General features: G+C 37.9%; 1 protein-coding gene across 3 annotated transcripts in view; it reads right to left on the reverse strand.

Annotated features, from left to right (window-relative positions):
* LOC150074973 (uncharacterized) overlaps nucleotides 1–16,953 on the reverse strand; it is a 763,849-nt gene extending 746,896 nt beyond the window's left edge. For all 3 annotated transcript variants that reach the window (XM_090388939.1, XM_090388938.1, XM_090388937.1), the window contains exon 1: nucleotides 16,639–16,953. In XM_090388939.1, coding sequence (XP_090245065.1) covers nucleotides 16,639–16,890 — 252 coding nt within the window. In that variant the 5' untranslated portion in view covers nucleotides 16,891–16,953. The remainder of the gene's footprint in view (nucleotides 1–16,638) is intronic.
* Nucleotides 16,954–17,209: the final 256 nt, after the last annotated feature.

The raw sequence follows: 17,209 nt of genomic DNA on the forward strand, positions 1-17,209 counted from the left end.
ATCATCAATGGGGATGTGGCTTTCAGTAGTTGCTGTGCATGTTTTTGGCTTGCAGCCTCAACTAAAATGTCTCCAGAACGTAGCCTTTTGACAGATTTTGGAGATCCTGTCAACCCTGCTAATCCTTTCTGGATGAAAAAGGGTGACATTTTCCAGAGTGCCTGCTCTACAGTGGAATGGAGAATGAGGAAAAGCGGTGTCATGCTGGTGGTGTATCCTCAGTTCTGGCTCTTTTTGCAGAGGTGTTTTCTGTGGTTTTGTCTCGATTAGGTAGGGGCCTTGTTGGGGCCCCAGAAGAAATAGAATTTAAATTACTCATATGAGTAAGATAAAAATTTCAGATGCCCTAAGTACCTCACCCACCACGGAGCCCTACGAGGGGATGTCCATTCTTGAACTAGCAAGTACTGCGTACACGAATGGGATGCCAAGTTAGCTTAGAGGCACCATACCCACATTTCCAATAAGCTTGATCCCGTCCCAGGACCAAAGGGAGGGAGGCTTATTGGAACGCAGTTGACCCTAGCAGTAAGAACCACCCGCCGATTAATCCCAGTTGGGCCGGTCCGGGACCACCCGTCTTGTCGAAGCAGGGGCCAAAGTGATGTATTAAGGCTGGGCCCCTCAACCAACAGGATTCCCTTTCCGAATTCCACAGGTTGCAGCGCACGGCTGCACATGCCGGATTCCAAAGATGTAACCCTGGAACCAAGGTATGGGCACGGTTAGATCCCAGTGATGCCAACGGTTAGATCCCAGTGATGCCAACGGTTAGATCCCAAGGTTAGATCCCAGTGATGCTAATCTGGAAACCCAGCAGCATCACTGGGAGGTCCCCTCACCATGTACAGGTGCCCACATTGAGGGGGGACCCAACATGCTCCTGTGGAGGATCTGAGAACACCTCATGCATTAATGTCCCCTCTACAATGACCTCCGCTGCCAGCTCATCACAAAGTTAAAATATACCGAAAGGCAAAGAAAACCACCTACTGAATACTAAAGAAGAGTATCAAGCTCTCACCAACTACACAAAGCAGCTATTCTCAAGGACAATACAACTAATTGCAGCAACGTGACAACCTTCTCAACTAATTTAACCCCAGGACCCTGACGGTACTGAAACAAGGCAGGAAAACTAGGCCAGCATTACCATCACTGATATGAACCACCATCGCCGCTCCAAAGATGTCACCCACCAAGGGAAGAACAACCTGCCCAAGAACCACCACCAAAATACTTCAAAACCTACAAAACCCAGGCCTGTATGACACGTACAGGCCTGGGTTTTATAGGTTTACTGGCCATGGTGCAAGAAAGGCAAAACTAACAACCTCCAGCCTGGAAGAGGACCCAACATGCTTCTGTGGAGGAACTGAGAACTGGGATCACCTCATGCATTAGTGTCCCCCCTCTACGATGACCTCCGCTGCCAGCTCATCACAAAGTTGACATACACCAAAAGGCAAAGAAAACCATCTACTGGATACTAAAGAAGAGTATCAACCTCTCACCAACTATGCACAGCAGCTATTCTCAAGGACAAGACAACTAATTGCAGCAATGTGACAACCTTCTCAACTAATTTAACTCCAGGACCCTGATGGTACTGAAACAAGACAGGAAAACTAGACAAGCATTACTGTCATTGATATGAACCAAATATGTCACCCACCAAGGGAAGAACAATCTGCCCAGGAACCACCAACAAAATGTTCCAAAACCTACAAATAGAGACAACTCACAAATGACGAAAGATTTAAATACTACTCGATGTGACCAATGCTCATGGATGTGACCAATAACACAATCTCCTAAATCAGGGGTCGGCAACTTGTGGCTTGCGAGCCGCATGCGGCGTTTTGAGCATGTAACTGCGGCTCTTTAACTTTTAGCCCACATGAAGCAAAGTTTGAAATGGAGTTAAGAGGATTTAAAAATCAAGGACATGTGGAGTGCAAGACTAAAATGCGTTAAAACTGAAATTGAGCATTTGGAGAGGCAAAACACTACCCTTGCAATTCTACATAAATAGATTCCGATAGATGAGTTGAAAAGCAAGACCAAATTGTGTTCGATACATGGTGTAGCTTACCGAACACATATATAAATTTGAAAATATTTGCGTTTGGACTTTCTCAGTTTTTGGTTCGACGAATTTCTGCGGGCAAATATTTTTGAACATGAACTATATTAAAAATAAATCAAGAAACCGTCCGAACAATCGAGTCTCTCAGCATGCTTAAAGATGAAAATTACAGCAAACTTGCCTGATGTTGAGAGACTCGCTCAATAAGTTCAGCAGCAAAAGTCACATTAATTAGAAATGTTATTAATAAATAATACAGTGGATTCCGGTTATTTGGGCCACCGGTTAATCAGGGCAGCCGTTTATTTGGGGCAAATCTTAAAAAACAGAAACCGATCGAGAAAATAGCCAGGGTTTACTTTGCTTAATTGGGACAGCATGCCGTTTAATCGGGGCAGGAGACTGCAGCACTGGAGATTACCCTACGATTGTCTCTGACAGTACCATGTGGTTCGGTCGAAATTCTGGAGGTCACAACCATAAAATAATAAAAACAATTAGCAGTCACCTGTTTATTGGGCTTTTCTGTTAGTGAAATCTATCATAAACGGACAGTAAACTCGATCTTATTAAATTTGCAATAATACCAATAGCTGGAATTCTGTGGGTTATTATGATGAAATGCGTTTACACTTCCATGAAATCTTCAATCATATAAAAAAATTAATTTTCAGATCTTCTCTTCATTCCTATTTTTAAAGCTTTGTAACTTGTTACTCCGTTCTCACTTGCGCGTATTGTGTTACTTGCAATTTGTGTGTGCCGTGTTCTTTGTTATTGATTGCTTATCTTTTTACTGTTTTAAATTTGAACCCCCCCCCCCACAAATGTCAGTGAACAGAAATGTCAACTAGTTCGTATGTACATATTAATTATTCCGATTATCACATATATTCTTCCGATTTTCACGTATCATTTAATTTTTTAATTGGTAAGGTAATAAAGGGTAAATTTGTGCTTAATATATCTTTGCTTTTATAGCCTGCGGATAATATTCCTCCTATTTTCGCTAATTAGAATCGCTGTTTAATAGAATTAAAATTCAATTCACAAACGCATCACAATGACCGGCGCTTACTGCACATCGTATAGTGAACGGTACTTTACGATGCTAAGTTCGTCATAACGTGATTTGATTGTACAATGAACCAATTGTAAAAAAAGGGGGGGGGGGGTAGTACATTGTATTTTTAACTATTTACATGAAACTTCGGATAATTGGGGCAGCCGCAAAATGCACTAGTCCCAATGTGTCCCAAATAACCGGAATGGACTGTATTTCAAAAAATATATATATATATATTTAATAAAACGCCTTCCCACTATTTAATTTCTTATCTCCCCCCCCTACTTGAGCTGAAGTGCGGCTGTTCAGATTCTCTCTTTTTTATAATTAGATCAAAAATGGCTCTTCACTCAAAAAGGTTGCCGACCCCTGTCCTATATGAAGACTTCAACCACGTGGACTGACAACACTGCCAGCGTGCCAATAGATGTCAACTACCATTCTTGGCCACCTGGCATTCTGAACCGAGTGCCCTAACTCGGTTCACTTTAAACCCCCTCGATGCCAACCCCCTTTTCTCCTGGTGGGGGCCTGTCCCCACTGACCTTTCTGGGGTTGCCTTTCCTACTATACGAGTTTTTTATATATATATATATATATATATATATATATATATATATATATATATATATATATAGGCCCTTGCCATTGAAACCTTAGAAAATTAGGTGACAGGGCCTGCCAGAGTACTTACTTCTAATGAGATCCCTCTCGCCTGACCCACCTCCTCATGGCAAAGTGAGGGAAATGGGGGCCTACTGGGGCTCAACAGCTAAAAGGTCAGAGGAACAACACAACATGACATTAACAACATAATTGATAATTAAAGAAATACACTTTTTAAAATCTCTGGCCTTCACAGAGTTCTTTGTTACACAAACAGAGTACAGAACACAGAGATTGGGGGAACCCTGGGGCCATTAGACAATGAATACTTTACAATTTACTAATACTAAGTCATCAAATGCAGACATTTTTGGGATATTGGTGACATGGTTTCACCCAGATATAAGGGATGCAGAATTTGAATATGGAGAGACAATGTGTAGAGCAGCATTTCCCAAACTGTGTTCCACGGAACACTAGAGTTCCATGAAAAATCATAATTAATAATTAAAGAAATAAAATAAATTTTGCATATTTGAAGCATACACCATTTTGTATCATTATTTTTTTTTTGGTTTATTATTATATTGGCATAGACTAATAATTAAATAACCGGAACATTTTATTTTGGCAGGCTTTTGCATAGAGGTATCACATCTACGAAAAAGTAATTGGTTCTAATATGCCATTCGTATGCGATTTAGCCTGGAGTACACGAGTTAAAGGAGAGGAGGAAAGCGAACCAATCTCTCTCTCTCTCTCTCTCTCTCTCTCTCTCTCTCTCACACACACAGGTTAATTCAGCAATTTTTTTTGGCCGGTGCAGAAGCCTCAGGCTTCCTTGCACTATATGACTAATAATAATAACTAAACTCACTTCCTTGTATAAATATTTTTGATAATTATTAGTATTTCAAAATATTATTAAAATAAATTACCATGGATTTGTGATTGAAAAAAGGGACTTTAAAACGGGAAGCAAGTAGTTCTAGTATTGCAAATGCGGTCGATGAAAATGAACACAATATTGTCACACTTCAAAGTAAGGATGAATAATTGCAGCCTTTTGTTCCGCAAAAATCCGAAGTGAAAAAACAGGAACCAACTAATAAAAGACCAAAATGAAAGTATGACTACAGTTATTTCAATTTAAGCTTTACATGTGTTGGAAATAAATATGCTCCTGAAGCACAGTGCATTGTATGTAATAAAATATTAGCAAACAATTCTTTGGCTACTGCTACACTTGAGTTTTGTAAGTGTTCCATAAATACACTGGTGTTCAAAGAAAGTGCATCACCCCTTAAAATTGTAATTGTCATTTGAATAACGTATGTATATGGCAATATTTCTTACAGATTGTATCAGATAAGATTGACATGCAAAGGTGATGATGTAATATTGCATCAGCTATTACATTTAGCTAAATAAGCACGCTCCTCTGCACGAGTCGCAGTCATTCTTTGCTTGTGTCAGGATGGCGAGTTGCGCCACAAAGAAAGAGTGCTATTGTTTTACGTGAGAAAGGATGTTCTTCCCTGTCATATTGCTTATAGAGTGTCTTGTAATCAGTCGACAGTGAGTAAATTTCTTTCCAAACTCAAAACAACTGGTTCCGCTAACATAAAAAAAAGGAACTGGATGCAAACGAGTCTCTACACCAAAACAGGACCATGTTTTGAAGCACATGCCTTAAAAACTGTATGTAAAGCTTCTTCGACTGAGCTGAAAGGAGAATGGGAAGAACATACAGGAATGGTAGCAAGTGCAGTAACTGTCAAAAGATGCCTCTTCAAAAATGGACTTGTAGCCCGTCGTCCTAAGAAGAAGCCTCTCCTCACACAAAAAAAATGAAAAAGGCCCAATTAATTTGGTGTAAGGAGCATTTCAAATGGACCCCTGAGCAGTGGAAGTCAGTTATTTTCTCGGATGAGAAGAAATTCAACCTGCATGGCTCTGATGGGAGACAAACGATTCGCTGTAGACGCGATGAAGAATACCATCCAGACTGTATGGTGTCCACAGTGAAATTCCCTCCCATCCAATTATCGTTCCATTGCAATTATTTCTACTCTTTCTAAAGTAATGGAGAAATCGATTAACCGCCAACTCTTAAAATAACTTGAAACCTTCCGTCTGATCAACGATCGCCAGTATGGATTCCATCAGTGTCGATCCACTGGTGATATTCTGGCTTATGTTACTCATTTATGGATAAATTCAATGGAAAAGTTTGGTGAAACACAAGCAGTTGCTCTTGACATCTCAAAGGCTTTTGATCATGTTTGACATAAAGATCTTCTAAACAAGCTTCTATCTTATGGTTTTCCAACTGTTTTTTGTAATTGGTTATCCAGTTTTCTCTCTGATTGCTGAGGGTGATGGTAGATGGCTCTCTGCCTTCTGGCTTCTCCACTAATGACAGTGTCTCCCAAGGTTCAGTTCTTTCCCCAACTCTTTTCCTCTTAAATATTAATGACCTTCTTCCATTGACTGGAAATCCGCTACCAATTCCTTAAATGCCGATCTCCAGGTAATTCTTCAGTGGGGCAAAGACAATTTAGCTGATTTCGATCCTTCTAAAACTCAGTCTTGTCTTATATCTCGCAAAAAGGATTCTTCTGCTCCTATGCTTATCTTTGGTGACACTCTGATTTCTAGGCAAAATGATATCTCTCTTATGGGGATTACCCTGACTTCTAATCTCTCTTGGCACAAGCACATTACAAATATTGCTTCCTCTGCATCTAAAAAACTCAGTTTTCTCTTTCGCCCTCGACGTTACTTTTCTTCCAAACGGCTATTCTCTTTGTACAAATCGCAAATCCGCCCTACCATGGAATATTGTTTCCACATCTAGGGCAGTGCCCCCAAAACCTCTCTCAGGCTTCTAGATTCCATTCAGAAGAGGGCAGTTAGATTAATTAATGACTCCTATCTAACAAGTCTGTCCACTCACTGTCTCATAGACTTCCTGTTTCTGTTGCATGCCTTTTCTACAGATACTTCCGTGGGGAGTGTTCTTCTCAATTGGCTTCTATAATTCTCACTCTCTCTTTCAAAACAGTCCAAACCCGTGCCGCCACCAGCCAACATCCATTTACTGTCCAACTTAAAACTCACAGAACCAACTTTTCATCTTCCTCGTTTATTTATTCACCTGCCATTTTCTGGAACAACCTTCCTTCATACGTATTTCCTGAAAATTACAGTCTACAGAAGTTCAAGTCTAATGTCAACAAATATCTTCTTTCATCTTCTCAATCTCCAACGCAAGCACAGTACTAAGTACTATAGGTTCTAATACCTCTTGTGTTTGAGGGTTTTCATAAAACAAAAAAAAAAAACCAGAGAAATAGAGTGGGCCAGTAAATCACAATGTCTTATGATGCAGGATTTTATCTATCACACATTAGCAAGACATTTGGGGATTTATTGATTGACTGTTTTCTACAGCAACATGTTAGAAAGGCAACAAGAGGGAATAATACTCTTGATATGATTATCAGCAGTAATTATTTATGCATTACAAATCTGCAAATAACAGAACCAGTTTGTGGCAGTGATCACAGTGTACTGAGGTGAGATTTACTTAAAGATGTAACTGCCATCACGGGTAAACAGAATGGTTTTACTTTCATAAGGCTTACTACAATGCTGTCAGACAGTTTAAGAATTCTCTATGGTAGGACCAACTGATGATGTTACCAACAGCAAATTCTAAATGGGAAGCATTCAAGTAATCAATCTTGGAAGCTACTAGGTTTTCATACAAAATAAGAAATACTGTTCAAGGTTTAGGTTTAAATGGATGTCGGATGAACTAATGAGACTCTTGACGGAGAATAAAAATGCATGGGATGCATACAAATTATCAGGCAACACAAAAACCTATGGTAGATAAAAGCTAGTCTGTAATCAAGTCACAAAGGACATTAGGCAAGCAAAGGCAGATGAGAAATCTTTGGCAAAGGATGCAAAAGAAAAACAACAAAGACTTCCTTACTTATGTAAACTCTAGAAGGAAGGGGATGAATCAGACTGGTCCACTTGATGTTGATAGTTCGACTGTTGATGATCCTACTCAGACAGCTGACAAACTGAATGAGTATTTTGCATCAACATTCACACGAGGAATTCTGTAAGGAAGGGGAGGAGGACAGAAGTTTACTAAACACTGCAACAGGGAGCTAAAGGATTTTGTAATAACTCAGAGCAAAGTGGAGGAGAAATTGTTAAATGCAAGAAAGGCACGTGGGGTGGATGAGAGCTCTCCAGTTATATTAAAGAAGGCAACAATGGAAGTAAGCAAACCCTTGGCCAAAATTATAAGTGCATCCTTGAACTCAGGGGAGGCCCCATGGACTGGAGACATGTAAATTAATCCCCAATTCACAATGGGGATCAAAGGGTGGCACAAGTAATTACAGACCTGTTAGTTTAACTTGTGTTCCAGGGAAAATAATGAAATCACTGGTTTAAGAAGCATTGCAGAATCATCTTTACAAGGCTGCAGTTATAATTCAGACACGGCATGGGTTTGTTAAGGAGAAGTCTTCTCTGACCAATTTCACTGGATACTATGATGTGGTCACAAAGGAACTGGATGCAAAAAATAATTGTGATATCATATACTTGCATTTCAGGAAAACTTTTGATACAGTTGCACACGGAAGACTACTGTACAAATTGGAGAATTATGGCATTAAAGGAAGTTGCTGGTATGGATAAAGGAATGGTTGAGTAGGAGAAGACAGAGTGGTAATCAATGAACACTGCTATTTGTGGAGTTAATATTATTATGGAGTTCCCAAGGTTCGGTGTTGGGACCATTGTTGTTTTCTATATATATTAATGATACTGATGAAGGTATATCAGGCTTAATATCCAAGATTACAGAGGATACAAAGGTTGGTATGGTTGGTAATGACAGTATGCTACTGCAACAGGATCTAGAAAAGTTGGACAGATGGGCTGAGAGGTGGTAACTGAAGTTTAACACTAACAAATGCAAAGTAGTACTTGTGGGTAGTAGTAACCTCACAGTGACATACCAACTGTGAGGTACAACACTCAAGGAAGGGGAGAATTAAAAATACCTAGGGGTTATTGTGCAGTCAGATATGAAGTTTTCTGAGCAGTGCAAACAGGTTGTCAGAGCAGCTCATGGGATTTTGTTAATGATATACAGAAATTTTGCTAGCAGAGAAAAGGAGGTGATTATTCCTCACCATTGATTTATACATTTGTATAAAGCAATGGTGAGGCCACACCTTGAGTAATACATACAGGTCTGGAGGCCTCATTTTAGGAAGGATGTAATACTGCTGGAACAAGTACATAAAAGGGCATCAAGACTGGTGAGGGGGAACAAAGTATTGCTTTTATCAAGAAAGGTTTAAGTTCTGCAAATTGCAGCGTCCAGAGACTAGGCACCTGCAAGGTGATCTCAATAAAGGTGTAAAAGGCAAGCGAATGATTTGAGAAAGCTCAATGTTGATGGGATTCTTCCTCTTGTTCAGATAACACATAAAGGCATAAATTCAAACTGAGGAAAGACAGTTGTAGAATAGATGTGCAGAAATTTGCATTTAGCCAGCATTTGTTTGATTGCTGGAACAAACTTCCATTTGTTGTTGTTGTGGAGTTTGATAGCTTAAATTAATTCAAGGAAGAACCAGACAGCCTTTTGGATGGAATTGATGGGTGAAATGGAGAGGTTTTTTTTTTTGACTCATGCTGTATAAGCTTGCATTCTTACAACATTACTGCTAATGTTGCTAATGTTATTCTTCTATTATTGCTAATGTCTAGTGTTTAATACTTAGAAAGTAGTAGTAGTAATGAGGGCAAATGATGCAAGAAAGCAAGCTTATATATATAATTATACAAGGTGTGCTATATAGCACAATGCAAAAAATAAAAACAGTTCACCCATCCATACCATCAAAGTCGACTTCTCCCTTGAACTGTTTCAGCAGATCTACATCTTTCTTAGTTAGGCCTCCAAACCTGTATACATTACAATGGGCAGAATGTTCCTCAATGCATCTCTTCACCTTATAAATTATCACAACACTGATTGCAAGAGGTTACCCAACTCTGAAGCCTACATGAGTCAGATTTCAAATCAAATGATGAGAAATAAAAACAGCTGCCTGCCTGCAACCCAGTAAATGCATCTGGGAGCCAAATATGATGTTCTTGTTTATACTCCAGTACGACGACCAAGTTAGTGGAGTTTACAATAAATCAATCATATGAAAAGCCTTCCTAAAACCAGTGGACTGGGGTTCAAGCCCATGACTTCATATTTAGAAGTCACGGGTTTGAACCCAGTCCACTCAAAGCACGTATGCTACTGCGCTCACACTCCTGACCACTCAGCTATGTCAGGCCTGATCTGTAATATATATATATATATATATATATATATTATTTTATCTTTCTATTGTGGTTTATTGTGTTTATTTTCTTAATTACGGGTGTTTTCTACTCATAGGTATTATATATATATTTTTTTTTTTTTTTTTTATCATTTCTATTCATTGTTAATGTATTAGTAAATTAATAAGAGGAGTTTACCTCAATATAGTACGTGGAACACTTCCGTATGATACCCTCCAGAAATTAAAACGGAAAAAACGAAAAAATCGACAACTTACCGGTACATTAAAGTAAAATATAAATAATTAAATAATCAATTTAACACAATTCAAAACAATTAAAATTCAAATTAACGCAATTAAAAGAATCTAACGAAAAAATTCAAAACGATTTTCCTTCCTGAAGCTGACAATGCTTTTCGACCGACTGTCGTGATCACAGGAATGAAAATCGTACGTATTATATTGAGTACGTGTTCTACGTACTATATTGAGGTAAACTCCTCTTATTAATTTACTAATATTATTATCAACGTAGAACATATTGAGTATTACAGCTCTGATTCATACTATCTAATTGTTAATGTATATATGAATTCTGCAATGTATGTTTTTATATGTATCTCCCTTGTCTGTACTGAATTTATGCCCCTAGCCTAGTGCTGTGATGGGCTTGTTGTATTTGCAATAAATATTTATTTATTTATTTATTTACTTACTTGATATGCAGCCTAATTATGGCCTTATACAAAGGGATAATCACCTCATTATCCCTGCAAGCAAAGTTTCTGTATATCATTGACAAAACCCAATGAGCTGTCCTAGCAGCATGTCTCCACTGCTCAGAAAATTCCACGTCTGACTGCACAATTACCCCCAGGTCTTTTTCATTCTCCACTAACCTTATTGTAGTACCACACAAGTTGATAAGTTACTCTAGGGTTATTGCTATCAATGTACAGTATCTTCCATTTGTCAATGTTAAACTTCAACTGCCATTTCTCAGCACATTGACCCAAATTTCCTAGATCTTGTAGTAATGATCTGATGACTCTCATTAATCACCTTACCAACCTCTGTATCATCTGCAAACTTAGACATTAAGCCTGATACAGCTTCATCAGTATCATTAATAAATATTGAAAACAACAATGGACCAGCACTGAACTCTGGGGAACTCCACTAATATCATTAGTCCACAAAGAGCAGAGCCCATTGATAACCACTCCCTGTCTTCTTCCACTTAACTATCCCTTTATCCATAGCAGTAACTCTTAGTGCCACATTGCTCCAGATTGTACAGCAGTCTTTTATGTGCAACAGTATGAAAAGCCTTCCTAAAATCTCCTGAAGTATGTGATTTCAAAATTATTTTTTGAATCCAGTTCCTTGGTCAGTGCATCATGGTAATCTATCAGACTGGTTAAACAACACTGCCCTTAACAAATCCCTACTGTGATTGCAGTATAACTGCATGCTAGTCCAAATGGTCCTGAATTATTTCTTTAGCCAATGATTACATTATTTTTCCTGGAAGACATTAAACTAACAGGTCTGTAATTACTCGTGTCACCTTTAGATCCCCCTTTATTTACTGGGGATATATTCTCACAACTTGAGCCCGTGAATCCAAGAATGCTCTCATAATTATGGCTAATGGTTTGCTTACATCCTTTGCTGCCTCCCTTCATACAACTGGATAGATTCCATTTGCCCCAGATGCCTTTTTTATATCCATCCTCAACAATTTCTCTTCCATTTTTTTACAGTTATCACAGAGTCATTTAACTCCTTGTTAGAGTTTGATAAACTTTTGGCAGCCACAGGGCTGGCACTAGCATTTGTGGTGCCGGAGGCAAAACCTTGTACCAGTGCCTAATTCACATTGAATTTTAACATGCACATATATGCAGTAGCACATCTAGCAGTGCCTATTTTAAGCAGCGACTGTGGAAAGTGCCTCACTTGCGCACCTCTAGCGCTGGGCCTGGGCAACCCCTTCCCTAAAGAATTCCTCATGTGTGAATATAGATGCACACCTATTCAATTTGTCTGCAACCTGAGATCAACAGTTAAACTATATGCACCAAATGGCACAACGTGATTCAACCCCTACCTTCTACTGTTAATATAATCATAAAAGTTTTTGCTGTTTTTATTTGCATTCTTTGCAAGAGACTTCTCATAATCTGCCTTAGCTTGCCTAACATCCCTTGTGACATGATTACAAACTAATTTTTATTTACAATACGCTTCTTTATAACCTGATGATTTATATCAATCCCGTGTACTTTTCTTGTCTGCCACGTCTCAATAGTTCATCTGAATTCCATTTAGACTTTGAACAGTATTTCTTTGTTAGTATGAAAAGACTAGTAAATTCTTTGATTACTTCCCTGAATACTTCCCATTTAGAATTTGCTATCATTAACATCATCAATTGGTGATAATTGCACAGAAATAAAACCTTATTTCTGTAATTTAAAACCTTAACCATTGCACAGAAATTAAAAATTGCCTAAAATCTCTGTAGTCACCCTTACAAAAACGAGCCTTTGCCTTTACCTTCTACAGTAGTCATGTCTTTTAATTAAATTCCACATTAGTTCACTGTGATTGCTGCCATGCAGTGGACCTTTTATCTACAGATTCTGAATGCATAAAGAATCACTGCTGATAACCAGATCAAGAGTATTGCTTAATCTTGTTGCCTCTCTAACATGCTGCTGTAGAAAACAGTCACCCAAGAAAATCACAAAAGTCTTGCTAGTGTGTGTGAGTGGCCAATCCACAAATACCAGCCAAAATCTGGAAAGTTTAAATCCCACATTATGGGACATTCTGATGTGCTGGTCCACTCTATTTCCCTGTATAGCTGTTTGGTATACTCATCACAATCATTGGGTCTATAACACACTCCTACTCTTAATTTTGTTTTCCTTGTGCTTATATCACACCAAACTGACTCAACATTTCACTAACCACCCAAGTCGACTGGATGCACTGCCTTAGATTTAATATTCTTCTTAACCAAGAGTGTAACCCAGCAGCATACCTACCATGTAGGCAGGCAAGGCAATTGCCTCTGTATCTGGGCCCTTTAGGGGCCCGGCATCTTTGGCTGTCTCCTGTTTTTACAATTTTCATTAATTAAGTAGGGGACCGAACATGTTCTCTGCCTCCAGGCCCGAAAAAGCTTAGCTACACAACTGGTGTAACCCTTCCAAATTCATCATCACTTATATCTCAGTGAGCACGTCTCCACTATTCCCATTTAACTACTTAATTAGTACTTCAAATTCATCAAATTTATTTACAACATTCCTTGCAAGCATACATGTACGTGTTCTTACTCTTAGTTACCCTAACGCAGCCAATGTATTCATTTGTTACATGATGACTGAAAACCAATGCCTGAAATCCCAGACACAAAGTTTTCAGGCTGCTGCATATACCAATACCAGCAATGCAAGAATCACTTTCACCTCTGCCTGCAACTCTAGTTAAACTATTAGCCTGTGTAACCCCCCCCGACCCAAGCTAGCAATTTTCTGGCCCATCTATCACCGCCTTGATAGCATCACAAATATTCTTGCACCCCTCCTATTCAAGTGTACCCCATGCCTGCAAAAACAGTCTCTTCTGTTAATAAGCACAGACCACACTGAGAAAAATTCTACCCGAAGAGCCTTGCACATTCTCTCTAGGGATGAATTGATTGGCAAAGCTAACAACACATACTTCCTCCTATCATGTCTGGGCAGAATTGTAAACACTTTCAATTTCAATTCTAACTTGCGATGTTTTGCCAAAATTGCTCTGTACTTGTTAAGTAAGTCCTCAGATAATCTACTACTCTTAATATTAGCCAACACGTAGAATAATATCACCTTTTGTGCCCTTAAAAGATATCTGCTCTGCACATCACCTACTTTTGACCCTGACCTCATCCTATTCCACCTATCCTTCTTGCACAACATATTTCTCGTTTCACTGACAACAGTCACCAACAATAACTAGCTACTGTGGGACCAGTGCATTCTTTTGTGTTAACTGATACACAAAAGTGAACTCTGGTATTGAGTTGAGCAGCTGAAAGCTTGACGGACTTCCCATTTTAATTCCTTAGAGGGCATCTACCCTACTCTTCAAACTCTCATAAATGCCCAACAGAATGCTGAGTTGGCACCTAATTTCTTCACACACACATCCTCCTTGGCTGGATCATGTCCTCTTTCTGAAAAGTCTGCAGACATTTCACAACTTGCACAATTGTTTTGGCTGTAATGCATTAGAGAATCACCCATTTGGTTTTCCTCCAAGGTGCAGCACCCCCACTACTTTGTGCCCGTTGTTTTTCTGCTCTCTGGTCTGGGGAATGATTGGCATTTAAATACAATTTAATTGATTAAAAATTAAAATTAATAATGCTAATAATGTTAATTGACAATACTACACTAAGCTAATAGATTCCTAAATACAGTGATACGTATTACACTATCTAGTTTTACGTTATACCTTACAATATCGAGCTCAAGATATACGTTACACTATATACCAGTGTTTCCCAAACTGTGTTCCATGAAAAATCCTAATTAATAATTAAAAAAATAAATTTTGCATATTTGTAGTGTACACCACTTTTGTATCACTCTAATTTTTAACATTTTTTTTCGGTTATTAAAATACTGGCATCGACTAATAATCAAATAGACCATGGAACACTTTATTTTGGTGGGCTTTTGCATAGAGAAGTATGTGTAGAGGTAATGACATCTCTGAAAAAGTAGCAACGTAGTGATCTAATAAATTTGTATGCGATTGGGGAGAGCAAACTGATATCATGCATTGGGTGGAAGAAACAAAGCAGCCTTCTGCTGACATGCTCTTGCATGTTTACACAGTGCTGCTGGTGCAGTGCAGACCACAGAGTAGGTAACATAAATCTTACTATTCTGTGGTGCAGACTGTCTTCGCAATTACAAGATTAGTTCTGTGGTAGTGAGGAAAACTAGTAAACGTAACTAAACACACTTCCTTGCATAAATATTTTTTTGATAATTATCAGTATATTTCGAAATATTATGATTAAAATAAATGATCATGTTCGGTTGATAAAACGAACCTTAAAATGAGAAGCAAGTACTTCTAGTAGTGCAACTGTGGTCAAGGAAAACAAACACAATATTGTCATACTTCAAAGTGAGGATGATCAATTGCAGCCTTTTGTTCCCAAAAATCTGAAGTTAAAAAAACAGGAATCAACTAATAAAAAGACCAAAACGAAAGTACTGTATGATGACAGTTATTCGAATTTTGGCTTTACATGTGTTAAAAAAAGATGCTCCTGATGCACAGTGTGTCGTATGTAATAAAATATTAACCAACAGTTCTTTGGCTCCTGCTAAACTTGTGTTCTGTAAGTGTTCCCTAAATATATATGTGGTCCATAAATATATTGTGAGATGAAAAGTGTTCCGGGACTAAAAAAGTTTGGGAAACATTGCGCTATACCCTAATGATTGCAATGTTAATTTAATGATATCCTTACTAAAAAGTAAAACTTCCTTAGCTAAACACAAGAAAGATATATGCCCAACAAGCGATTAGAACCTTCGAGCTACTTATTTATCACAATTAAAACCAGTTTAAGTGCACTAAAATGCAAAGAAAATTTTTATGCTTAATCATGTGATATATATATATTGGTAAGAGTATAAATTTAAGTTGAGAAGGGATGATTGTAGCCTTGATGTCCAATATTTTTCTTTGTTCCAAGAGTGACTCCCACCTTCACTATTGGTTTGGAAATTTAACCAAATTTAAGAAGGGATTGAATAAATATCTGAAAAAGTGGTAAATGAAGCAAGAGAAGGTGACACCAATTTTTGATTTAATATAAATTTATTTATTAATGTTCAATTTCTATATATATATTTATTTATATGTATATATTTTGTTGCTGTTGTTACATAATCTTGCTTTCGTGCCAATACTAATACTATAAAATAATATTATTATTTAATAGTTTATTCTAAAAATGTTACATAAATGTTTGTAATTTAATATTATTGTGTTTATTTTCAAATATTACGTGACAAGCCAGAAACATTTTTGTTTTTGATAAAAATTTCTATTAAATATTGCTCGTATTCATATAAATGTATGTGTTTGGTTGTACAATAATATGATGATACAATAATAACGGTGTTACCTAATTCTTCGGGAGAAAGGGGAAAAAACTTTAAACGTCAACTGCCATATGAATAAGCCGAATGTAGAATATATGCAAGGGCAAAATACAGATATAGATGAACGTGTTCGTGTATACTGCAGATCATAAATAAAGTACAGCTTTCATTTAACTATTACATATGTTCGTCTAATAAACAAGTCATCAAAATAAAAATTGGTGTATTGAATATTATAATATAATAATTAAAGAACAGGAGCATCTCAAACATTCAGAAAAATCAGTCATCAACACATACCTGATGAAGAGCTGTTAGACCATCTACATTAGCGGTATTTATATCTGCTCCTTTCCCAAGCAGACGCTCAACTTCATCGGTATCACCAGAAGCACAAGCTGCTAAAAACACACATCCCTCACTAAATTTTATTTTTTGGTTTTTGTCATGTGGCAATTCCGATGAGACTTGGTTCGTATCTGATTCCTGCCATCGTTTTAGCTGTTCGGCTCTCTTAAAAAGAGCGCTGTTCGTTCGACTTTCAATAGGCATATAGTATTTTTAAAAACACTGCACTCAATTCCTTCGGAAGGAACGACACACTGTCACTTACAATATTACATATCTAAAACGTATAGATGGCAGCAGGCAATAACAGCAAATATATGCCACCAGGTGCCACTAGTCCCAGAGAAGTTTACATTACGCATTGAGCTTTGTTGGTATTTTTATACACTGCTCAATGAACTTAAGTAACTGAAATTATTATTATTATTATTAGCCTGAGGTGCAAGGAAGCCAGAGGCTTACGCTGCACCAGCCAAAAAAAAAAAAATTTCTGAATCACCCCGAGAGAGAGAGAAGTAGAAGG

Source organism: Mastigoproctus giganteus, chromosome 14, assembly GCF_048544385.1.
Source record: "Mastigoproctus giganteus isolate SK-2022 chromosome 14, ASM4854438v1, whole genome shotgun sequence".
NCBI classification, from domain to species: domain Eukaryota; kingdom Metazoa; phylum Arthropoda; class Arachnida; order Uropygi; family Thelyphonidae; genus Mastigoproctus; species Mastigoproctus giganteus.